The sequence below is a fragment of the Hirundo rustica genome, chromosome 3 (genome assembly GCF_015227805.2).
Source record: "Hirundo rustica isolate bHirRus1 chromosome 3, bHirRus1.pri.v3, whole genome shotgun sequence".
Taxonomy (NCBI): Eukaryota; Metazoa; Chordata; class Aves; order Passeriformes; family Hirundinidae; genus Hirundo; species Hirundo rustica.
Genome location: NC_053452.1, coordinates 51,283,044 through 51,309,773, shown reverse-complemented (window position 1 = coordinate 51,309,773; position 26,730 = coordinate 51,283,044). Strand labels below are relative to the sequence as shown.

The 26,730-nt window shown below is 40.7% G+C and overlaps 1 protein-coding gene across 1 annotated transcript; it reads left to right on the top strand.

Annotated features, from left to right (window-relative positions):
• Positions 1 to 948: 948 nt before the first annotated feature.
• On the top strand, positions 949 to 26,225 carry IFNGR1 (interferon gamma receptor 1). Its single transcript, XM_040058895.1, has 7 exons — positions 949 to 1,072; positions 10,646 to 10,760; positions 11,175 to 11,347; positions 12,741 to 12,889; positions 13,564 to 13,735; positions 14,755 to 14,870; positions 21,147 to 26,225. Exons 1-7 carry the CDS (start codon positions 985 to 987, stop codon positions 21,645 to 21,647), a joined length of 1,314 nt encoding a protein of 437 aa, XP_039914829.1. The 5' UTR covers positions 949 to 984; the 3' UTR covers positions 21,648 to 26,225.
• The last annotated feature ends 505 nt before the right edge of the window (positions 26,226 to 26,730 follow it).

Below are 26,730 nucleotides of genomic sequence, written 5' to 3'. Positions count from 1 at the left end.
GTCCCCCTGAGTTTTGCCAGTGTGGATAGCAGATGGCAAGAAAATCAATTTCTCCACACCTTTCTTTAAGGAGTGAAATAACGCTTGGGACAGGAAATAAAGGCGGGGGAGTAGCTGAACTTTTCCAAAGAGAGGTATTTGAAAGGGGAGGTGGAATGGCTCTGACAAGCAGCTCTGTTTCCTCCTTCCTGTCTCCTTGAAATCCTGAGATGTGTGATGTCAAGGATCCATCCAGGTGCCTCCATTTTAGGGCTGGGAAAAGTGTTATTTGCAAAATCACTCACAAGAGCTTAAATAGCTGCTACATCCTCATCACAGCTGCAGAGGCATGTAGCAGAAGAGGGCACAGGGTGGCCCAGACTTTGAAAAGTTAAGGGGCAGAATTACCTGGCATTGGGACACTAGATTGGAGACACAGGAACAGTAAAGTGGCACAAACTGCAGTCTCCATCCTGCTCAGCAAACTTCAAATTTTAGAGGTGCATATGCATTTAGGTTATTTCCAAGCAAGAATAGAGCCTCTCAGCGTAAGTTAGGATTGCTCTACGTGTATGAACTCAGCGTGCTGTTTCTGAAACACTCCACAGGGTAAACACTTCGTGTTTTTTAAGAAATGCGGAGAGAACACAAGTCGCAGCATGACGAGCTAGACGGTGCTTTCCAAGCGGCTGGGGCTGACAGGTACGGCCCAGTACCGGCACTTAAGACACAGCATTACAAAGCCAGCGCGGGCGTCGCGGAGCACAACATCCTCCTCCCCGCTGGGACCGCCGCCGGGCCCGCGCTCCGCCACTCTCCCCTCCTCCCCTTCCCCGGCGCCCCTCGGGCGCTGCCCGGCAGTGACCCGCCCGCCCCCGCACTATCATTGCCGGGCTGCCCGCCCCTTCCTGGCCGGCGCAGGCGCCGCGGCGGGGCGGGGCGCCGGCCTGGGTAGCGCGGCGGGGCTGTGCTCGGTGCGGAGCGGCTGCGCTCGGTCCGGGGGCCATGCGGGTGCCGCTGTCCCTCCTGGCTCTCGCGGCGCTGCTGGCGCCCCGCCGGAGCGCGGCTTCCCAGGGGGAGCGGCCGCCCGCAGGTAACGGGCGGGGCGGGACGGGGGGATGGGGCGGCCCGGGCAGGCCGGCCGGCTGATGGGCAGCACGGGTCGCCTGCGGGGCCGCGGCACCGGCGGGGCCGTGCCCTGTCCCGGAATCCTCCGCCGGCCCCGCGGCGCTGCCGCAGGGAGCCGCCGGGGCAGTGCGAGCGGCCGGGCGGCGGCGGGGAGGAGCCCCCGCTCCTCCCCCGCTCCCCGGGGCCGGGCCGTGCCGTGCCGTGCCGTGCCGTGCCGGCCCGCCGAGGCGCCCCGGGCCCGGCCCAGCTCTCTCGGGTAGCGCGGTTCAGCCTGGCCCCCGAGGCCGTGTCGTGGCGCACCGGCGGCGCGCTGGTGACATCAGTCTTCGTGTCGGGAGTTCGCGCATCTTGGCGCACAAAGCAGGAGCGGCGTGCGCGTCGGACGGGCCTGCTCCGCTGTGCTTTATGACTTCATCTGTCCAAAGAAGTAGAGCAACTGGGAATTTCGGTGCGAAAATGGGGAGCGCAGGACTGGGGAGTGTAAAGAGGGTACCGGGATCACGTCCTGGAACACGCACGTTTTGGCCAAATACTCCTGGGGAGGAGGGGTGGCTTGCCACCGGAGGACAGCGTTGTGTCTTTGCTTGCAGAGTTCATTAAAAACAGAGGTTGCTGTCTAATAGTTAAAAGGGAGCATGCATTTAGTTTTTATTGAGACTACTGAGAGCTGGCTATGTGGCCAGGCTCCTTGGATTCCGCAAATGGAGATTTCCTGGAGTTCAGCTCCATCCCCAGTTGAAGTGACTGAACTTGATTGCCCCTGAGCATGGGCCACACTACGCTCTGGAAGTGTGCTTAGCTTTGTCAGTGCTAAAAATAGCAACCTGCCTGCATTCTTGTCACTTAATAGTTTGCATTTTGAATATCCAGTCCGTTTGACTTGGTGTCTGATGGTAACTGGCAAACCTTGCAGGGAGAACTACTTTTTTTTCCACACTGGGTCAGCAAGGTGGCTTGATGTGTTAAAAATTTTCTTGTTTGCTCTTAGTCTCTTTTAAGTGCATGCTTTAATTGCTAGTAAAATGTGCTACTTCTACATTGTATTAAGCATTTTTTAGGGTAAAAAGCAATACCGATAAATCATTTGTCAAACAAACCAGCCTAGTCCAGCACAAGTTATCTCTGTAAGCATAGAGAGTAATACTGTGGTGTAGATGATGTAGCAAGCTGCCTAAAAGCAGAAAGCCCACTTTTCTGCATGCAAGTGCAGCAAACCTTCAGCTCAAAGGAGCAGAATGTATTTTTGAGTTAGGTTTTGAAAATTCCAGTAGCATTTTCTTGGTGACTTGCACTCAGCTTGGTAACAGTCACTAATTGACAATTCTATGTATTAGTTGAATGAAAATGCTGGTTTTGTATGTAATGACTATTAACATGTCCTTACTTCATAATAATATTGATGCAAGCAGATATGCTGAGCTACAGGGGAAGAATTAAGGTAGAAGGGGAAGTCTGAAGCATGTTTATGCTGTCACATACAGAATAGCAGAATGGATCAGGTTGAAAGTGACCACAGTGGGACACCTGATCCAACCTTCCTGCTCAATCACGGTCGTCCTAGAGCACATAGAACAGGGTTGCATCCAGATGGATTTTGATTAACTCCAGTGAGGGAGACTCCACAGCTTCTCTGGGCAACCTATTCCAGTGCTTGGTCACTCGTATAATAAAGAAGTTCTTCCTCATATTGAAGTCAATCTTTCTGTGCATTAGTTACTACCCATTGCCTCTTGTTCTGTTGCTTGGCACCGGTGAGGAACTGTCTTCTTGGCACTTCACCTTCAGCTTGTAGATATTGATGAGGTTCCCTTTCGGTCATCTCCTCTTCAGACTCAGCAGGCCCAGCTCCCTCAGCCTTTCGTCATAACGGAGATGCCCCAATTCCTTGATCAGTTTTGTAGCTCTCTGCTGGACCTGCTCCACAAGCTCCATGTCTCTCTTGTACTGTGGAGCCCAGAATTTCCATGGCAACAATTATGTGATTTTTTTTTTTTTTTTCCCCTTAAGTCTTAGAGGGCTTTCAGTGTGCCAGTAATATAATACTAGGTATATCAAAGCTGAGTGTGTAATGAAGAAATGTTCAGTCATCTTAATCTTCCATTGCAACATGCCATTTTCCTTAGAAAAGGAATGAAGCTAGACAACCCAGCAGCAGTTGGAACACCTACATTTCCTGCAGCTGGGTGCCTAATGTGCCTGCATTGATAGGCCTCTGACTCCACAGTGGAGCTGGGCTCTTGTTGATGGGAACTCTCAGTCTCTGTTTTAATATCGTGGAAAACAAGGTCTTTGGTCAAGGTGAAGATTTAGAGGCTGTGGTAGCGGCTCAGGTGCTTACTGCACATTGTAAGCCACATTTCCAAGGACGTGTGTAGTTCATTTAGGCAGCTGAATTCCTGACCTATGTGATAATCATGGTGGTCTTGAGTTGTTGTTTATGGTTCAGATTATTTGCATTGATAGCAATTGACTGTCAAGCTGCAAACAAAAACAAGTTAGATAGTAGGAAGTGCTGCGTTTAGATATCATCTATTACAACACTTCTCGTCTATAACAGAAGGGATGCACGCTCGTAAAAGATAAAACAATATTTAGCTTGTTTTATTTAATCTGTTTAAGTGTCTATCTTGTGCAACTTGCGGTGGTTTTTCTCAAGACGGTGATCTCATATACCTCTCCTCTGAGTACAGCTTACAACCCTGTGGAGATTTTTGTCATAAACAATGATTTAAAAAACTCCATACAACAATGTCAAACCTCTGAGCCCCTAGAAAATAAAAATCTGTTTTAAATAGAAGCTGTAAAAATGCTCTATGTACTGTGTATAGTGTTTATTCATGATACTTGGGAAATCATTTAAGTTCATTTCAGTAAATATTTAAAAAATTAATAGCTTTAAATTTTACACCAGTCATGGTGCTCATTTAATTTGTAAACTAATTCCTTTATGAATTTGAGGTCTTTCAAGATCTACTTCTGGTATAATCTTCTGCATAAATTGCTATTACATGCATTAAGTTCAGCTTGTTTGTAGTAAATCCTTTAAAGAAGTACTATCCGGGTATGGGAGTGGCATTACAAGAGAAATGCATCTCTTAGGTTTCTTTTGAAGGGATAAATGAAAGGATGAAGGCAAGCACATGCAAGCATTTTCATATACACCACGTGGCTGCTGCCACTTTAAAGGAAGGTAGCAGGTAGAAAATTTCATCACCTTGCTCCTTGGTGTTTGCCAGTGTGCCGAGTTCCCAACCGAGCACAGCCAACAGGCAGCTCCCCTCCAGCAGTCTGATAGGAGCAGGAGCTGTTTAGTGCCTGGCCTGCCAGAAGTGCGCAGGGAGGGGGCCATGCTAACCCACGTGCTGCCTTGAAGGGGAACGTGGCAGAAGGCAGAACCCCTGCTCTGGCAGACATTTCCCATTCCTCCCCAAGGCACGTGCTTGGTGCTCCTGCAGCCTGTGGTGAGCAGTGACCTCTTCCTGAACAGTTTCGGTCCCGTGGTGCTGGGCAGTGCTTCTAACTCTCCTCCAGCCCTCAGATGGCTGAACTCTGCTTTTTGTGCCAGCCAATTTTGTTCAATTTAGAACAGATTGAAGTGCGGATATAAATGATTAGGAGGACCATTTTGTCATGGTTTAACCAAACCCCGCACAGCTACTTGTTCACTCCATTACTAGCAGGACTGGTAATGCTGGGGGGAGAATTAGAAGGATAAAAGCTGGAGAACTCATGGATTGAGATAAAGACAGTTTAATAAGGAAAGCAGAACAAGGAACTAATTCACTGCTTCCCATGGGCAGGCAGGTGTTCAGCCTTCTCCAGGAGAGCAGGGTCCCATCGTGGGTAAGGGTTACTTGGGAAGACAAACACTGTCGCTCCAAATGTCCCACACTTCCTCCTTCTTCCCCCCCTCCACTTCAAGTCCTGAGTGTGATACAGCAGAGAGCAGCAATACCCTGGCCACTTGCCAGCCCATGTCTGTTGTCATGGCTCTTACCACAATGTTTCCCAGGCACACTACTGTGAGCTGATAAGCAGTACAGCGAGCAGTGAAAGCAGGGAGCACTGGACTCAAATAGATAGGAAGGTGAGCCCCAGGGCAAGCACAGGAGCCTGCTCATTGCTACCTAAACAGCACTAACGGCTGTAAATTCGGTCTCTGTAAATTTGGTCTCGTGCATCCCAGTCAAGCCTGTCATTATATCAAGCCCTTTGAATCCCAAGTTGAGCACAAAAAACCCCCCAAACTTACGGAAATGCAGTGTGTTATCTTTCATCCTTAGCATTGGCTTGCTGCCTTCTGAATCCATCTTTCAGAGTACTGATTGCCTTTTAGCCACCTTTTTTTCTGTTTGGGTATTTTTTTTTTCAATGCATATGGTTGCAGAGTACTGCAGAAGCATTCAAAGGTAGTGCAAATTTATCTGACCTTTTTTCCCTTGTCTTCATTTTCATGGGTGGTGAAAGCTAAGGAGAGTGACTTTTTTATGTTTGTGAAATCATCAGAGCTGCTACCCTTTCTGGGTGTAGGTAAAGTGGATATGCGAGCTCAGGACCCCATGTGGGCGATTCATGTAAGATGGATTCAGGGATCCTTGTGGGTCCCTTCCAACTCAGAATGTTTTGTGAATCTATGAGCTGAAGCAACTGTAGGTAGAGCATAGGGCTGGCACAAGGAAGGCACACTTCTCCCAGTCCGGGGCCCAGAAGGGTCTGACCGATTACTGTTGCAGCTGTGTGTCTTTAAATGATAAGTTTACCACGATTCTGCAGCAGAGTTCAAACGGTTGTCCCTCTTGGCCTGTTGAAGTGGCTTATAAATGTTTTCCTATGATGTGTCACTTGGAGTTTATAAGGATTTGTTTATTTTTAATGTAAATCCAAAAAAGGAACAAACTTTCAAAATATGTTTTTACTTGTTATTTTTGTCTTTTCAAGCTTTCAGTTTGTGCTTTCAGACTGTATTTCAGTGCCTAAATGATGTTTAAAAGTCACATATGACTTGAGTGAACTTTTAGGGCTGCTGTTGTCAAATAGCTGTACCGTAATACCTGCATTGTGGATTCATCAGGCCCTGTTCTGTTACGTGCATTATTGCACTTCAGCTGAATTCCACTTGTGTGAGCAGTGGTGACAAATCCTTCTGTGTATGCAGCAATGCCAGAATGAGGGAAGGAATTTTCAGTCTTGCGTAAGATACAAGTATCAGCTTGAAGGCCGTCTCATTTTTACGTCTCGGAAATGTCCAGTTTATTGAATTAATTTTTGCTCTAGGCAATGCATTGCCCAGGCTCAGTGAACAGGTAGGACATCTACATATATACAAAATATTAAGGCCTTCTGTATATGCTTTAAAAATAGATTTTATTGAGTATAGGCCGCTTCAAATTTCATAAGTACTTTCCATAGGTAGTATTGTTCAGGAACACTAACATAGTGAACAAGAACGTCAGGTTCAGCTGGTAAAGAAATCTTTCTTTATGTCTATATGGTTTGCATATGACCCTGCTGAGATTTGCGAGAGATGTGCAGTGGTCATTTTTGACTTGGGGAAGTGAATGTATAAAACAAGTTAGACTTGTTCTTCACAAATTATATTTGTCTGAAGGTTAAAACTAGCATTTCTGCCTTGACGATATACAGTTTTGAAGCGTAACTGCATCATATATCATGTGCAAGTAGTGAATTCGTTCTAACATTTATCTTAGTCCAAGACACAGCTAGGTACACTTGTTAATGTTACTCTGAAAAAAACCCTCCAAACCAACCCAATCCAGCATCCCCCTTATTTCTTAGCAGCCTGAAATCAAGCAGCAGCAGATAGTTGCAGTAAAACAAGTTTTTCAGTGGAGTTTGGCTTTTAATTTCCTCCCACGTGTATTTCCTTCCTGTCTGCTATGCAGGTTCGCTGAAGATGTAAATGTCTACTAAGTCTTGGATACATTAGTTGAGATAATTGCACATTGAGAAGGTGTTTGATTATGTATATGCATATTCATGTCCCACAGTAGTCACACCTGATGAGATCTTTGCCGTCAGTATGGCAGTGTTAGGAAAATTAATCCACGAACACCAGAGGTTTATGTCCCAAAAGGACAGAGAGGAGCCATTTTATTTTATTTGAATAAAGGTGAGAGGCCATGGGGCATTTCCCCTGGGATCTCTCAGATTTTCGGAAGACACAGCCTCCTTTTTATCCTAATTTCCCGGCCGCATTTCCCTCTCTCTTTCCCCATTGGCTGAGGTACTTGAGAAGTACAGACTTCCCGACATGCCTAAGACCTAAGATTCCCTTTTTAATGTATAACCCCCCTAATTTTTAATTGTTATGGGATTTATGGGTTTTCCCCAATTTAACTTTCATCTTTCGATATTCAATTTCATTTATAAACAAATCTGTGGTTTGTTTGTAAAGGCAAATATCTTCTATTCCATTCATCAGTCAGTAAATCCTTCCCATTGTTTCTCTTATCTCTCAGTGCTAGTTTTATCTACCACCAGACCCAGGGCTTGTTTGTGAAGACAAATCTTGTCATTCCTCTCAGCAGCAATAGTTTGGGTTGTTTGCATGCGGACAAATAAACACATTTCTGTCCAAGTTATAAACTGATGCAGGTGTGAGTTTGCTGAGGTAAACTGTGGGGCTGTATTCCCACAGTCTTCTCTGTTAAACTTCCAGGTCACCCTGTGGTCATGCTTATCTTCACTTTTACCCCTCTCTTAGTTTGCTACATTTGCTTTCCAAAATTCCCATGTTTAATTTCTTCTGCCACACTTAAAAAAGGTGTTTGATTGGCCTCCCTTTGCCTTCTATTCCTTTATTCTATGGATGTGGAGCTGTTTCCTGAAGTTCCTTTTATGTTGTTCCAAAATGCACGTGCACGTACATGTTTTTGTGAAAAAAATTGTTCCTGCTGGTCTCTGTTGGCTTCTCAGCAGCCAGTATTTCTGTCTTGCAAGGCAAGGTGAGCTGCAGATGGGAATCACTTTGAACTGGAGGCAGACTAGAACTTGTTGAGTTTTCTGTGTTGTGCATTATGACATGAATTGCTGATAGGTTTTCTTCTCTCTTTTCATACTTGCTGTTTCACTGTTTGAATTTGCACCTTGTGTGTTGCTGCATTTATGTTTATTATAAATTAAAAGGAGTTTTATGTTTAACGATTACCTTAGTGGCTCTAAGCGCTACTGTTGTCTTCCACAACACATAACATGGTGTAATGTGTTTAGAAGAATGAAAGCTTTATTATGGGTTAAGTTAAAAAGTGTTCACATAATGTTTCGTGGCCTTTTAACTGGCAATATGCAAAAATGGCATCTATAAAGATTAGACATTAGCACTTTGAAAATCTGCTGTGTCCTCTGTAGTCTTCACTCGATGCTGGAGTGAGATGGGACTGTGGCACCTCTAGGCACTGTCTCTAGGTTGTCTGGAGAAGAAATCATTAGAAATCAGATAACCAGCCTGAGGAAAAGAGCTAGACAGTGAAGACCATTTGTTTAGCTCCCTCTGCAAGGCTTTGCATGCCTTGAGAGGGTAGACAGCACCCCCCAGGTCAGTATCACTGGCAAGTTTGCCCAAGGTGCATTCAACTCCTGCGTCCATATCATTGGTAAAAATACTGAACAGAACAGGGCCCCAGGGAAGACTGCTGCTCCCCAGCCAGGTGCAGCCCAATTCACAGCAACCCTTTGAGCTCTGCCCTGCAGGAAGTTCTTCACTCAGTGGGCTGTGAACCTGCATGTGCCAGGTTGTTTGGAAGAATGCAGTGAGGGACAGTATCAAAAGCTTTACTAAAATCCAGAAAAAGTACATCCACTGCCTTCCTTTCACCCATTAGGCAGGTAATTAATCAGTTAAACAGGACTTTGACTTTGTGAACCCCTGTTGACTGTTGCTGGTGATTGAATTGTTCTTTCAGTGTCTTTAGAGAGCACCTGATCTGGTCTTCTCCATCATTTTTCCAGGTGCTGAGGTTAGGCTATTAATAGGTATGGTCTCCTGGGTCTTTCCTCATGCCCTTTTTGTAAGTTGTAAGTGGCTGGCTTCTAGTCAGCACGGCCTCCCCAAACCTTAGGCAGATGATGGAAGGGTCCTACTGTAACATTTGCCACCTTCTTCAGTGCTCTGGGGTCAACCCCTTTTGTTAAGCAGTTTCTTTTGTATAATAGTACACAAAAGTTAAAATTTTGTAAGGCTAGTTACACTGTAGCTTAAAATGGCATATTTGAAGTAATGTTTGTGTGCTTTGGCCCATCTGTGTGCTTGACACAACTTCTGTCAACTTGTCACCTTTTTTTTTTTCTTGTGAATTTGATGATTATGTTCCTTTTTTCCCAACAGCTGAAATACCACTCTTCTATGTATTAAAACATAAACCACAGAACCATTTGCAGAGATATCTGTATTACATCTATCAAACCTTTGTGGTCAATAACACATCTCAGCCTCTGTGTATTACTTTCAGTAATGTGTTATATTTGTGGTCTTTTTCTCAGGATGTGAAAATTGTTTACTTTCCCTAAATATATCACAGAGTGAAGTTGCAGTAGTTGCTTTGTGAACAAGAAGCAGTGTAAAGCCGATCAAAACGAGTCCCCTCAACATTTTGTAAAAGCCACATTGAGAGCACTAAGAGTACCTAACCAGACGAGGAGAAGCTGAGCTGTAATGGTTAAATTCAGCTGAGTTACCTTAATTTCTCTTCTCTTCCTGAATGTCACGTGATAGCCTTCAACAGTTAAAGAATCCTGTAATTTTCCTTCCCCTGCAGCTGCTCCGTATTAGTATCCCTACTGTGGATGCTGCTTGAAACAGATACTTGCTGCGTGTGGGAGACTGTCAGTGTTACTTCTTATTTTTGTATTGCTTTACTGTATTACCACTGAAGTTGTTTGCTAAGTGTACTTCAAATGTGTTCCTTCAAATGGAACTACGTTGTAGCTTCAGTGTTCAAATTCCTTACAAATGTTTGTGGTTTATTTTGGTCATCACAGCTTACTGAAAATACTGCTGGAGTGGTAGAAGTATCACTCTTAGAAATTCGTAGGGAATCCAGGCTTACTCTAGCAGGCCTGGTGCATTTTGGCCTTGATACTCCAGCTCTGGTACCATCTCCCAGCCCATCCACTCTAATTCAGTTTCTGAACAGCAAGAGAAATCTACAGGAACTGGGCTAATCCCCTTTATCTTGAGTAAAGTCTTACAACCTGTCTTGCTGTTATATCTGTTAAAGACCAACACAGGGATATAATCATCACTGCTTGTGGATCTGATATAGGCTGTCAGATGGACATGGTGTTATCTGACATTGTTACAAAGGGGACAAAAGCTGTCTCTGCAGGAGAGATGAATAATAAATCAGTTTACAGAGCTCCTAAGTGTTTGTACTGGTGACAGACTAGCTCCTTTGGGGGAAGTATTTGTGATTTTTATGGCTAGCAGGTTGCCTTTTCCAAATAATTTAGAAGTACTTGTGGGTGTTCTTGTGTTTGCAAACATCTGTTTTTCAAAGTACAATTGCTCTCTTCCTTCTAGTGCCTTCACCAACGGAGGTTGTAGTAACATCTGAAAACTTCAAAACAGTTTTACATTGGCAGTACCCACCTGTGTCTGAAACTCCTAATTTTATTGTGGAAATCAAGCCTTACAAGTAAGTTCTTATATTTTCTTACTTCCTATACCTGATATTCTCTAGAAGCATATAAAAGTAGTCAGTCCATGGTAAATTGTTTTGTTTCTGTGTGGTGAAGTCACATAGGGAGAAGGTTGCCCATGTGTAAATTAAGGCAAAATTTGTCAAGTACTGGGATGGTTGAGGTTGGCAGAGTTCTCTGGAGGTCCTGTGGTCCAAACCCCCTGCTTGAGCAGGTCATCCATGATTATGTCCAGTTGGCTTTTGAATATCCCTAGGGGAGGAGACTCCATAACCCCCCTGGGCAATCTGTCCCCTTACAGGTCCTGGCCACCCTCACAGTTTTTTGTTACTGGCAGTGTATTGTACAGAATTATGCAGTTGAAATTATTAACTAATTAACTATTAACTAATACTTCATTTGTTTTACAGTTTAGGTTACTATAAGAACGTCTCAACCTGTGTGAACACTTCAGCTCATTCTTGTGATCTCTCAGAGGAAGTATGTGACCCTTATTTGTCTCACTGGCTTCGAGTTAAAGCTGTTGTTGGGTCACAACAGTCTGAATATGTTGAGTCAAATGAGTTTATTTTGCAAAGACATGGTAAGTTGTATCTAAACTAAACCTCATAATTTTTTCCAAAAATCTAGAGTTAGTTATTATTTCTTTTGTTCTGTTATTGCATTGCATTTGGGAATATCTTAAAGCCAGGAGTCCAGGATGAAATGAAATGTGGTGATTGCTTAGTAGGAACTTCGTGGTGCTTGTTAGCTCTGACTCTGTGGTGTCTGAGTATTTGTTTCAAAATGTCTGAAGGCAAGAAGGTGATGCTGATGGTGCACTCTGAATTCTTCCCATATTCTTGCCTGGTGCCCCAGAAATTGGTGAATTTAGGGTAGGAAGCTGTCACCAGAAAACATGGACCTTTAGGCATCACTGAAGTAGCAATGTCTTGCCTGACACTAGAATGCTATGTACTGGTAGCTTCAGCTGTCTAGGTATTTGTGACTGGATAACTAAGTTACTAGTTCTTCACATAAGTCCTTTGGGCTGCTTTGGAAAAATATCAGTCTTTAACATCAGTACTGTAAAAGTAAATTTTGTGTCTACAATCCAGTGTGGCAGGCCCTGGCATTGCATGGGCAGTGCAAAGGAAATGCAACAGTCAGGAAAGACCGGGACACTTCTTACGTGCTTGCTGCAATACCAACACACAGCTTTCAGGGAGAGCCTGGCCCGTGAGATTCTATCTGACTCGGGCTATGCTTTAGCTAGCGCTGGATTTCTGCATTGCTGGAGCTGAAGGAGTGGAGTCCCTCTTTGCTTTCTGCTATGATGCTGTTCCCCCTCAGCAGTCCTATGACCTGAAATAGTGGCCAGTTTCTAGAGCTTGACAAAGGAACCCAAGTCATGGTTGTTCCAGAAAACTGGTAGCCGTGTATGGAGAGACAAAATCCCTTTCCTATTGAACAAGAAACATGTGTTCAGTCAGACCATTAGACGTGAAAAATTCACATAAGCCATTGCCATGGGAAATCCAAAGTTTCCAAATAGTGCTCATGGTGAGATTTGTTTAGCTTTTCATAACAGCATTTTTTTTCAGTGTAGTATTGTTTTTAACTGAGGGATTTGTGGTGGGATCTAGTCTGCAGGATCTCGTGTTTGGTTCTCGTTTATGTATATGTTTAATTGCTGTTAGTTTTTTCTGTTGTCAGCTGAATTTTTATGGCCTTACATGTGTAGGAAAGTTAAATTGCTTAACACTGAAATTCTTCATGGACAATCTGTTTCCATTTTAGAAACTGATTAGTTAATGTATCCAATGCCTCCATTACTTCTAAGCAACAGAGAGGTCTTACCGCACCTCTGCAATATTAACAGCGTGGAAATAAATACATAATTCTCGAATCTCTGATGAATTTTGGAAAGCTAACTATAAGTACCGTATTTTACGTTAAAAGCTTTGGCCTAATAACAATGGTGCAATGTGTTGCAGGAAAAATAGGACCGCCAAAACTGAACCTCTCAAGACATGGTGATAAAATCATGGTTGATATTTACCATCCTGTATTCCCTCTTTCTTGTATTGAAGACATTTATTCAAAGCTTCAGTACTTGGTGACTGTTCGGTATAATGAAAATGAGGTAGGTTCCCAAAATAAAATTTAAAATTTAAATACTTGTTTACCTTAAATGCCTAGACAAGGGATTTGCGCCTATGACACATGGAGTTAACAGATACCAAGAAAACAGTTGAACACCTAAAATGTTGAGTGCATTACAAGGACATATGTGAATGAAAGGTCTTTATTTTAGTTGTCCAAATGAATGCTTACAACAAAAATTAGATTATTGTATTAGCAATAGATAAGTGTTACTCAATCACATGCTGCTGTTTCTTCATACATGCTAAAACATTGGTAACTTAACTTGTGCCCATCTCCCTTGTCTAAAGAGACGTTTCATTTAAGAAAATTACCTTTCAAGATATTTATACCCGTTTTTTAGTAGTCATGGAGGGTGAAGGGGAGGAAAATTACAACAGGTGGATTTACTTACAGCCAGCTTTTCATATGCATCCAGGTGCAGGTTTTATAAATATGAATCTCTGCTATGAACAGCAGAAATTTTAGCTGGAAAATACCATGCTCTGGTCAAATACAACATCTTAAGGTAGTCAGTAAGCTGATGGCCACACAGCTTTTCAAGATACATGGGTGATGTAGTAAACGTGTTTTAATGTTTTTGGAGGTGGTGGAAGGTACTGTAACATTTTTCTAGTGAGCTAATGATACAACATGTCTTCCATTTTTTTCCAGACTGAAGAGCTCTACGAGGACAACTGTACAATGCATAAGTGTAGCCTCAAAATCCCAGTTCTTACTGAAAACTCCACTTACTGTGTTTCAGCAAAAGCAATTTTTGATAATCTGATGGTTGGCACTCCATCAGAGGAAAGCTGCCCTCCTGTTCGTCTCGAGCAGACATTGAGTAAGAGGATTCTAATGCTGAATTAAGAACATACTGAATGTAAAGACAGATCTGATCTAGCAAGTATTTGATGCTATGGATGCCTTTGGGAGAATAGAAAAAGTAGGGAAAGCTTAGTAATTTTTTTCCAAGTGCTCTTGGAGTTCTGACCTTTACAGATAATGCATTATTTTCAAGTGACCCTGAATTTTGGGGGGCTGTTTTTCCTATGTTGCTGGTATCACAAAACCTATTTCTGTTGTGAATGAACACTGGTGTAATTAAAAAATCACAGATGGATCATTCACTGGCTGTTTTTTGTAGGCATTGTCTTTTCTAGCAACTGGCTTTTTTGCTCAGTCGTCATGACTGAGGATAATGTGCATAGACTTTTAACTGGAAGCAGTTATAAACTTACAGTCATTAAATTAAGATATTAATGTCTTTTTCTTAATTAAAGAGAGAAAAGGCAGATAGTGACCCAGATTTATATCTCTGAACCTCTTACATTGTGGTTGTACTTGATCATGGCCTGTAACTTCATCAAAGATATAAAATTGATAGAAGCAGTTTTCTTGAATGTAGAGGAGCAGCTGGATGAGGGAGGGCATTAAGGAGAGTTGGACTAGTGGAGTCCTAGTAGTAGTTGTTAACAATTCTGTGTTTTGAAGATTTCATATTTTACTTTTATTGTACGTAAACTCTGTGTAGTTCTGTCAGTTAATATGTTATCACATAGGAAGTGTACAAATGTCATCATCCCCATCTGTCATCTCTAAGGAACAAAAATTAGTTGCAAAATTCCTTTATTTCTATAAAAATTCTGTTTATATAAATGGAAAAGCTTCTGGCATTCTAATTTTTATTTACTCCATAAAAGTGTTATGGATTAAGTTTTCCTGAGTGAAAAAAGGAATTTGACAAATTCCCACATTACAGCTAAGTATTCTGAGCTATTGCAATTTCTGAAATTATTCTAAATGATACAGCAGTGGCTTGTTTTTCCAAAATTCCTAGTAGATTTTGCTTTAACTTCTTAGGTACACATGGTATCATCATTCTCTGTGTTGTTATTGGGATCTTGACTGTAATACCAACAATATATTGTGGCTGCAAGAAACTAAAGAAAAACAACATACAGCTGCCCAAGTCTTTGGTAAGTTTTCTAACTACTGTATCTTGATGCCAGTCTCTTGTTGGTTGTTTGGGGGTTTTTTGCCTTTTTACCGCAGTCTCATAGATATTTAGTACATGCCAGTCTAATATTCTGATAGCCTTTGCAGCCAGATGCTTTTTAGTTTTTTAGGGCTAGACTTCAGTCTCTTTTTAACTGAAGTAGCAGTACCTGGTCTAGTTTGAGAACTTGGTTCTTAAAAACTCAATGTGTGCATACCTGGCAGGTTTGTGTTCACTCTAGTAGCAAAGACACAAAAGTGCAGAATCACTGATGTGAGAAGACACTTTTTGAGGTCATCTACCCAAAGCCTTTTCCTCAAGCACAAGAGCTGGTGAGCCATGAGCATATCCCAATGGCTTTTGAATACCTGCAAGGAAGGAGACTCCACAGATCCTGTGGGCATTTTATTCCAATGTTAAACCACCCTCACGGTTTTTCTTACATTGAGAAAAAATTCCATGTGTTTCAGTTTGTGTCCTTTTCCTTTCGTGCTGTGGACAGGAGCACAGGAGTGAGATTCCTTCATTAAATGGTAGTATTGAAATTCTGCTAATTGCTTCAATGTTCTCAGTAATGTGCAGAGTAAGGGGAGGGATAGTTCTGTAGGAAGAGGGAAGAAGGACATATGGAAGTCTTTTCTCACACTGAGCAGCCACAGGGAAGAGAGGTCATCAGCTGCTGTATCTTAAAAGCTTCCTGTAGCCATCCCCAAAAGAGCAGTGGCGCTCCTTGGTTTCATGTCAGGCAAGAGTGGAGTATCTAAGAGCTATTGCTGTAATGTTCTCCTGGTTTTGTGTTAGTCACAATGAATGAACTACCACAGCTTCAAAGAGCTGCCACCTGAGGCAGTAGTTAACAGAAATTACAGCAAGAGTATCTTCTCAGTGGATGGAGGAAGTCTCGTTTATAGCGAGAGTGGACAACAATCTTTGATTCTATATTCTTCAGTTTCAAAAACCTTTAAAATGACCTCTCCATAGTCAATGCCCAAGATCTCTCAGGAATCTGCATTCTTTACGATAGAATATCAGGAGGCGAGATTGCGCTGACGTAATGAGATATCCAAGCCAGAGGTGGTCTTTTTGTAGTAAAGCAATGATCTAGTCCACCAACTTGTGCAGCACAAGATAATTCATCTTGTTCTGAAATTATATGCACTTCTGGTCAGACAAAATGCTTTCCAAAATTCCTCTTTCGTTCCATGGACTGTCATGGAGCCGGGAGACTAGTTTGGAGGTAGCCATTCACACTGTAGGCTTTAAAAAATCACACGAGAGAAGCCTCTCTGACATCTGCAGCTAGGCCCCAATATCAAAACACACAGGCCTGTAGAGGCGCTGGAGACTTCTTGTCATTTTCACTCCACTATGTACTTGTCTGAATATATAACTGTGTCCTGTTACACTAATTTCTGTAAGACCATTCATTGTAAATGGCTCATGCAGAATTAGAGTGCTGTGTTCGATGGATGCACAGTTATTTTGGCTTTCCAGTGCCACTGTGATATCCCATCCAAAGGATCAGGAAGCAGAATATCACAAATAGAATATGTGCTCCTTAACACCTAAGTTCTCTGATGCGTTCTCCAACCTCATGCTTGAGCTCACCTTGTAGAAACTCCTGTGTGTGCCATATTCTCATTTTACTGGGCTAGATGTTACTTTGTGGTTCCTAGGTTCCAGTACCACAGCTGCATCATATTTTATTGCTAAGGAGCTGAATGAAGCCTATAACTGTATTTATAAATACTGCTAGCTAGGTGGTGAGGCACTGAGACAAGTTCCCCTGGGGAATAGTTGCTGCCCAAATCCTGTTCAAGAAGCATTTGGCCTGTGCTCTGAGATGTGTGGTTTAACTCCTAGGTTGCCTTGGGTGGAGTCAGGAGTTAGACACTGATTCTTGTGGGTCCCTTCCAAATCAGGATATTCTATATTTCTGACAATTTCCAATGAAGTCTCTTAATTACAAATATAAGTTTTAGAGCTCGTAGAGGCAGTTTCAATACAGGTAATATGAATACTATGGGAACATAAAATGAGCAATTAATAACTTAAGTATAATTATTTTATGGTTAATCATATAAAGTAATGAGCAAACAATTTAAATAATTGAAATGAAAGATAAGATTAATTATATTACATTATCTCTATAGACTTAATGGCACTTGGAGCCTGTCACTGACCATTGAGTATGTACTAGGCGTTTCTTTCTGTACAGGTTATGATCATTGCGCCTTACCTGAGCTTGTCTGTAAATAAAACATCTAGGGAGTTTTTCTGTGTGTTAAAAGGCTGGGCAAGATTTCCTACCTTAGGACTGCTGTCTTTCAGTGATCTCCTTCCTGGCAGCTTTAAGTAGATGTTAAAATATTTGAGTGACTTCCAGCAACTTGAAATTTTCCAACAGAAGGAAAAATAAAGAGTAACCACCATGCAGCTACCTTTGCAAGTCTTATATACTCAGAGAAAAGAGAAAGAATTCTATTGCCAATTAGAGCTCCAGAGCTTTTATACTGTCTTTTCTCCCAAGAATTACATATCAGTCGTGTCTGGGTCCTGCTTCCTCAGTGCAGCTGTCATTCGGTATAGGCAATGAATGATTGTCTTAACCAGAAAACCTGTTTGTCTAAATGTTTAAATATCATTATAAACAGTAGGATCCTACCAGAATATGCATGTGAAATGGGACAGATTCCTTTACAAGACTTCATGTTAGTCTTCTGCTTGGATCAAGGGAATCTGATGTTTCAGCAGTTTAGCTGTAGTTAAAACTTCGTTTATCTCACAAAAGGTATTACAGGAGGCTGTCTCTTTCCACCCATTGTCTTCAGTCATTGCAGTTTGTCCTGTGGTTATTCCTGTACTAGATTTTTGTTCTAGGATTTGTGATAAGGGCTTGCTTACCCACTTTTAAAGGAACCTGACCATAATTTTCTGATATGCTGTAGGCATCTCTCTCTCTGCTTTAACTTCCCTGTCTTTTTCTTCAGTGTCTTTTATCTTTGAATAGTGGCTAATATTTTTGTGAGTAGAAGACATCTACTGTATAAGAGAAAAGTGAAAGTTGAGTCTCACTTAAGCCTACTTTACTGTTTGCTGATGCTTTTTCCGATTCTGGCAGGAATCAGATAAGACTGTGTTTTCTCTTTGTAGAACTCTTAAGGATACACACAAAACACTTTGGAAGTTTCTTTGCAGCTCTGGATTTTTTTGGTTATACAACATATATTTTTGATGTGGAGAAACTAATTGTTACTGTAAATATTGACTGACACTTGCCACAAATAATTGTCATCTTACAAGAGAGAAGCTGCTTCATTACTTTTGTGAAAACTTTTTTTTTTTCCTATGAGCATCTATAGGAAGCAGTAACATAATCTTCTCTTTATAATTTACGTAGCATTAATGTTTTGTGGAACCATGCAAAGGCCACAAATATTTTTTCCATCACCCTAATAAGATTTGAAATACAGTTCTCAAACTCTCCTTGATGTGCATCTGAAATTTGCTTGGAATTCATAGATGGACACGTCATTAGAAAAGGAAGTTAAGAAAGAATTAATTTCCTCAACTATTATGGATTCCTTGGGATATGTTATTTATCTGTGTCCTTGAGCCTGACTTTCAGCAGTGTCTCCTTAGTCTCTTGAGACACTGAAAGGCCTGAAAACTCAGATGCTATTGTTGGAGGCAGGAGTTATGTGAGTTATGTGAATACTTGCACATGCCAGGAAATACTGCTGATACCCATCTTAAGATCACTGTCTGTCAGTTTGCTAATTTTAGGTAACATGAATAAAAGAAAAATACTAACTTTCCCGTAGTGAATACTTTTCTTCAAATAGCAACTGTATCTTAGTTACCCTTGTTACTTAAGATTTTTTGAATGTTACTGTAATAAGCATTCAGTTACTGTAATAAGCTGTGATTCTTGACTTTGAAGCTAGAAACAACTGCATGAGTTGCTAAATTGTCTTGTAGTCATGACTCAGTGCCTCTTAAACCTTTGGTACCAGGAAACACGCAGGAGTTTTTTTCTTCTGATCACTTCCTTCTTTCATGAATGGGAATAGGAGTGTCTTTGCACCGTCTTGCCTTGCTCAGAAACTTGTCAAGGGAAAAAATGGTTTTCTTTTTTTTGAGAAGTCTTGGATGTAGTTGTACAGAGAATGTGTATTTTATCCCCAAAGTCTCTAAGTATTGCCAGCGGTCACTGTGAAATGCTGGTCCTGTATAGAATGCAAGGTGATCCCTTAACACATTTTACGACTATGACTTTTCAGAGCTGTGTGAAAATCCTAAAAGGACAGAAACAAGAACTCATTAGGTTTTGTTTTTCACTTCAGTTTAGTGTGCACTGGTATGGGGAGAGATAGAAAGCTGAAAATGCAGCTTTTGACCATGGTTTCTGTGTTGCGATTAACATTCCTCAAGTTTTCCACCTTGCACAGAGAATTACCTTCTCTTGTCACTTGTGTGAATATTGGAATCAGATTTTTGCTAACCCTCACCCCAAAAAACTATATAGATGTTGGTCCCTTCAGGGTCAGTGTTGTATAGCATAAGTACCCAATATTTTGGATATATATCCAATATACCTGTGTAAAGAGATTCTCAAAAAGTACATTAATCCTTTAAGATGTTCTTAACATTTTCACTATCTACCCATTATTAATTGTAATCTGTTACCTGCAATTACTTCTGAGCATCTACTTCTTACAAATTAATGGTTTCCATGAATTCTCATGGAAATTACTCTGAATATTCTTTATGTAGTATTCTGTTTCCATAACAGAAAAGGAAGATCCAGAGACACTGATGGTTGAGTAGCAGCTAGGCTATAGTATGTCAGGAGCCACCTGAATGCACTTTCCAGTGGCAACCCTTGATTCCCCAGGGGCTTGCCTCACCTAAGTGATGTTCACACAGCTGTTTGTAAAACTAACTTAAATGACCAGTAACTGCTCTTCAAGGGAGTGTTTGCTTGACTTGTGGTGGTGTTGGTTGTTTGGCTGGTTGGTTTTCCTAAACTGTAATGCTTTTATTGATCCAGCCTTAACCACAGAGTAGCATCAACAGGTATCAGGGCTACTGAGGGGTAAGATAATGGGACTGAAGTGAGAGATGAAGGCATTTTCTAATGAAGTCAGCAAACTCTGAAGGTATGAATGTAAAGCTACAGTCTCACAACCTTTTAATCAGGGAAGACTCTTGAAAAGCACAGTCAGATTGGATCATCTGGTTTTGATGGTCCTCTCAGTTCTTACACTAATACAGTCTGGGAGGTTCTTTGGGCTTATTTGTAATTTTTCTTAATGTTATTTTACTTCGTCTTTCCTCCTCCTGTATACACATCTTTCTTCCAAATTTGCCTCCATCTGAATTTTCAGGCAGGTTTTTTTTTTTTTGCAAAGTATCTGAAAAAACAGTGATTTTGTACTTTATTAAGAAATTCACAGATCTATAATACTTGATACTGTGTGATACACGTACATAGTGAATTATGAATTTTGTGAAAGGACACTATTAACTCTTTCTCCCTAGATGTTCTGTTATCTTTAGGGAACACCATCAAATAGCTGAAAATTTATCCTACTTTGTTTTTTGTGTGTATGTACTCTTGAGAAGATATTAAAAATAAAAAAAGGCTAAAGAATCTAAGCAGCTTGAAGGCATTTTATAATTGTTTAAAACAAGCCTGGCCGTTGAAACAATTCGTATGATTGACCTGTGGAGAGATTTCAAAGTGAAACATGAAGTTTGTTGCGGCATTGAAGGTCTGCTTAGTGGCTCTGAAAAAAGTTGGGAGACTTCAGCATAGATGCGGTTACTGGGTATGTTGTTCACTTCCCTCCTTGTTGAGACAGGTGCCAGAAATTATCACAGCCGCTGTAAGTTACACTCATTAGGTACAGATTATGAAAGGTTTCCCCAGCTGAAGAGTATTAATGTCTTTTTCCTTCTTTTGCTGTTTTCCTCTACGTTGGAAACTTCAAAATACAGTGGGTGACATGAAATGGATTTGCTTCTTGCTAATGTGCTTGCCCAGAGAAAGCATTTTTGAGATCTTGCAAACAAGTGTTACTGGAACAGTTAAACTCATGGACATAGGCCAATGACTATGCCAGTTTTTAATTTTGCAGTTCTGTTTTGGAATTGGTTATAATGATGTTAAATTTGTTATTACCAACTTATATATTTTTCCAGCTTTTAAACTCAAAGTTGTTGTTGTTGTTTTTTTTCCCCCTCATTTAAGGTCATTGTGATGAGAAACCTGAACACAGGTGCCTTACTGGGACCAAGATCAGACAGGAAGTATATATCTGTAATTAGCTTCCCATCAGGCCACTCGGAGTTGCCAGTGAATGGTGAAGTAACTTTGCTGGGGATGCAGCCGGAAGAACAAACTGTTAGTCCTGTGAGTTCCTGTGATGGAGAATCTTCTGTCCCTTTTCCAGAGGCACCAGCCAAAGTAGAAGAGGTGCCTGTGCAGGAAAGCAGAGAGGAGGTCTCTTTTGATGCTAACGAACCAAAGTGCGGAGTAAAAGAGAGTTACTTCCTTTCTAACAGTAGCCAAATGGATACTTGCAGTGAGTCTTCAGGGTCAGAGATCTCTACCGCAGAAACACAGCAAAGAGTCATCCCAAGCAGCTGCTTCAAGTTTTCTGGCTATGACAAGCCTCATGTTCCGTTAGATGTGTTGATGATAGATGTTGGTGAAGAACAGCCTGTGAATGCTTATAGGCCAACTGAGTAGCCAGGATAACTGAAATGCTTAACCACAACTCAGAAAGAACAGCATTACTGAAGGTTGTGGAAAGTCTGGGTTAAACTGTGACCATCTACAGGTTGTACTTGTTCTGATCAGTACACGTTTGAAAATAGTACCTGAAAATGGCATAAAAAGTGTGGGGTAATTTCATAATAACCACTTTATCATATGTAAAAGCATTTTACATAACTCATTCTTTTTCTATTTGAAATAGTGCTGTGCTTTTTAACAATACTCTATAGAAAACATACCATCAACTATAAAACAGCAGCTGTGCCATTATTCACTTCTGCTTCAATTCTTGTTCAAAATTAGTTCAACAAACATAATGCTTAAGAAATCCTTCACTTGTTATGTATGATACACATGTGCAAGGAATGTTTGAGCATTTTTACTGTTATTGGAGGTATCCTTTTGCTGATCTTTTTCTTTTGAAGAGTATTTTTATATTAAATAAAATGTTCCTATTTCTTTTTGATAAGACTATGCCTATAAGCTCTTCCTGTATATCTTAAGAATTTGGCTCCATGTCAAAGAAGTAAGAAGTAATAGCCATAAACTAAGAACACAAGTAGTTCACCTCAGCATGAGGAAGAATTTCTTTGTATTGAGGGTGTGTGGCAGAGCATTGGAAGAGGCTGCCCAAGGAACTCGGGGAGTCTCCCTCTCTGAAGGCATTCAGAACCCACCTGAACTCATTCCTGTGTCATCTGCTCTAGGTGACCCTGCCTGGCCAGGTGATTTCCAGAGGTTCCTTCCAACCCTAACAATTCTGTGAAAGTACCATTTATTTGTAGTCTTTACTGTTAACTTCAGTACAGCAGCAGCCATTTGGGTCACCTAGTGGTGTGAGTAGCTATGTCACATTCTGGCAGAATATGTTAGCAAGCTGACTGATCATCACTGACAAAAAAAAAAGTCTAATGTGTGGTTGCACAAATTCTTTAGAAAATGTCCTCAAAATTCAAAAGCCTGGGACATTTTCTTCTGGGACATTTGAATGCTAATTTTTAGAACAATAAGTTCTTTAAATAGAAATCAATAGAACTTCTTTCAAGCATGTTTTCTAGCAAGATGAAAATCACTACCATTTCCCCCTCTTTTAATAACATAATTAATGAACTACATAAAATCGCCCTCTAAAAATAATGTCTCAAGAAAGTAGAAAAGTGCTGTGATTAAGTAGTACTTTATAAATAGTTTTATTGTCATTTGACAGTCTTCTGAATTCTGTATCATAGAGATTGTAGTTTTGAAAACTGAGGAATAAAGATTTTATATTTTTATATTTAATTTTTTTCATATTGAAATCCATGCAATTCATTTATTTCTCTTTAATCAAGATTTGATAGGTGTTTTCTATTTGTAGGAAATGTCTACAGCAATTATGAATGTTTAGTTCGGGGAGAAAACACTTTACGGTTACAGTTTGGTCCATTGACACAAAATTGTGGGTTTGTTTTAAAATGCATTTTTTTAGGATTATCAGAATTGTTAGCATGTTAGAACAGATGGTTTTGAAGGAAAACCAGTGTCACAGTGCTTCTATCCTTAGATTTCTCAGTGATGTGAGTATTCTTAAGGTGAAGTTTAAACAGCAGTTTCAGGAGAGCTTCCATTCTTGTATATATCAGATATTGACCACAGTGGTACAAAAGATTTAAAGACAGTAGCTATTTTTCCCATCTCTGCTGACAGGAAGGTAACAGGTTGGTTGGTAGGGTTTTGATAATTTTAGAAAAAGCCAAATCAAGCAGGTGAATTTTGTAGTTATGATGTTATGGAAAGCCCAATTAGTAATTCTTAGCTGGCTGTGATTTATTTCTGCATTATATTCAGACACAGTGAGACACCCTAGCAACTTTTTCAATGTCATATTCTGGGTTGAGTTCCTAGAAGGCAGTGCTTAGTGACTTACTGCTTAGGATGCACTAATGTGTAGGTTCTCCCTATGGCAGAGGTGCAGAAGATAACACTCCTGGGTGTTACGAGAAGGCTTTTTGAAAATCAGCATTAATTGCACTTGAAACTTCAACTAAACTGACTTTCCAGGTAGTGATGTGGTTCATCACTGAAGCTCTTAGCACCCTGTCTACTAAGTAGATGAGCAGCGGTGTCTTGTGCAGACATTGGAGTTGATGTAATTTCTTTCTGAGTTTGGAGATTTGTTGATGAATATGAATTGCAATAAATACCTCAGAAATTTATAAAAGTCAGAGAAGTATTTAAGTTAAACTTGGCTCTGAAGGGATAAAGAGGGCATTAGAAACTGTGAAGTTAATCTTGCTTTTTGGGAAGAAGCTTGTGACCAGACAATTTACTGAGTATTTTCTTTGCAACTGCTCAGAGTATTTAACCTTGCACTTGGTAGTTTGTTTTCCTTTGGTCAGTTTTGTCGAAAAAAGAAATAAAATGTTGATGTTGTCCAAGAATGTCAGGAATTAGCTCTGGCAGTTGGTGGATTTGATGTATCTGCCTCAAAACCAAGATTCTGTCAGAAGCTTATAATTTTTTTAAAAAATTAGATTTACACTTACAACAGTGCATCAGGAAACCCTAGTGCTGTTAGAACTAAGGCTCAGCATCTCAGATTTCTGTGAGCTGAGTGTTTCATTGTTCTGGAAGATTTTCCTTTGCTGACACACTGGAAGAGGAAAGCAGATAGACACATTTTAAAACCAGGTGCTCAGGTTCTTTTCCCTTACTCCTGCAATACAGCTACGTTGTAAAGAGATTCTTCTGAATCTTTCAAGTCACGTGGAGTAAAAAGACCCAGCCAGGAGCTAAGATATCATTAAAACCAGTGATGTTAAGATCAATAAGAAATGACACAAGAATATATCCTAACTTATGGGAAATATTTGGCATGGCAGATAGTTAAATGTATTGGAAAGGTGGTGTTGTTTTAGAAGCTGAAAATCAAGAAGAGCGCTATGAGTGCTGTCTCCTATATCGCATATAAATACAGCAGACCTGCTCTTGGAATAAAACAAGGTTAAATGTACTTTTTAATCAAAATTTCTGAACTGTAAATACAAAAGCCACTGGACTAACACCATCCCTACACTCTGTCTTCTGTGTGCTGCATACTTACCTAGTGGCGCAGGGATAGTTTAGATGTTTAAATTGCTCAGGCCAGCTTACAGCTTTTGTAATTGTAAAATAAAGAAGTTTAAGGGTGCACAAAGCACAGGATTCTCTTACTAGCTGCATCTAGCTGAAAATGTGAGACCACAGTGAGACAAGGGTGTTTCTGGGTCAGTGAGCTCTGTTACCACCAGTCCTGTTTTTAGCAGTTGCCTGTAGTGGTATTGAGAGCCTAAGAGTAAGGCAAATCGTGGTGGTAATATCTATTTGGATACAGCAGCTTGCAGTGTGAGGATTTCTTGGGATGGGAATGACTAGCTACAGCTAGTTAGTCTTGCTTTTGCAGTTCTGTAATACCAAATACCTGAGCAATGTGGCTGTGAACCTGTCATGTAGTATGTATCTATACATTTTCACCTAATTAAGTTAGTTTAATTGGTAGTTATTCTTGTGGTGAAGTAGTTTTCCTTAAGCTTCTGGATATTCATACATAGCTCCTTGGTCCAGATTATGAAAGTGCCTAACATTTATACATTGAAAATAATTTAATATTCATGCCTTTTACAGGCCTATCAGCTGTCCAGTATGACACGCTTACAAGGTTTTGCCACTTCAATCCTTTTCAGCTGATTTTTATTCTTGCTGCTTAGCACTCCTCCCTTCCTCTTGCTTGAATATGATTTGGGTGATGATGTAAGACTCCAAAACATTATATCCTGTGAAAGGGAAACTTCACAAAACTTTGGCCTCATACCTGCCAACATTTCTAAGAATTTCTTTAGTTCTTGTTCTTGAGTGGACATTGTAATTTTTATTGTTAGAGCTGCAATTAACAATGAAGTATTGTGGCAGTACTGTGTGCTGGCACAGAAACATCTAATCTGCTTTTGTGTGGTTTTCCACATAAGTCAATGATGTAGTTTAAAAAAAATGACCACATCTCCTGACATCTGTGGAAGCAAGAAACAAGACAGTCCCAGTCGCCTGGAACAGACTCACATATTTTTATATAATCCCCCCACTAAAAGATTGAAGAAAAAGGAACTTGTGTGAGAAAACTTGTTTTTCTCAATATTAGGAAAAAACAGTTGCTCTGAAGTGGTTCCATATAAACCAGTTGAGTTCCATATAAACAGTTGAGTATTAGTAAGAGATGTTGTAGTAGGTTCAAATTAATAGTTTCAGCACATCTTAAAAAAACGCCAAAACGAAAAACACACAACCAAAATGACAAACCAAATACAAAGCACCTTGTATCTCAGGAAAAGGTGACCTGTGTAAATTCCTTTAGCGTGATTTTTCATACAGTTCAGTCCTTTAACGATGAAGTTCTTGGTTTTTGATACTCTTTCTATATTCTCTAAATGGATGCAGTAATTGGGCTGAAATCTCTAATGAAATTTCTGTAAATACTGTAAGTACATTTAAAATGTTTTTTATATGTAAATAAATAAATAAAAAATCTAAGAAGATAAAGGTGTCTTTGCCTCTTTATGACTGTTAGCTTTTGTAGCTCTCTCAGTTCATGTTACTTATGTGGTGTATGCTTGAGCATTACTGAGAATTAAACGCTGTTTGGGAGAGATGTGTGTCCCATCTGTGTGTATGGCTGTGCGCAGCCAGTTCTTGGATCCTACTTCATCCTTAGCATTGCAACTTCTGCCTTTTGATGCTGTTGATGTGGCCTGCAGTAGCTTAAGCCCACCAGCTTGCTTTGTTTCCTGCAAAATTAATCCTGCAGTTGTCAAATCCTTGCAATGTGCACAGTACAGCAGTAAGAATAGTGACTCTGATACAGCTTTTTCTGTGTGCCAACATCACTTGAATAACAAACTGAAAAACTTAGATCCCTTCAAAAATACCTTTTCAAAGAGGGTAAATACAATCCTTTCAGACTGAAAATACAAAGTGAAAAGAACAAAAATAAATATACTTTGTTTTCTTTCTGGGCATGACTGTTTTCTGTTATGTTTTGTGGCGT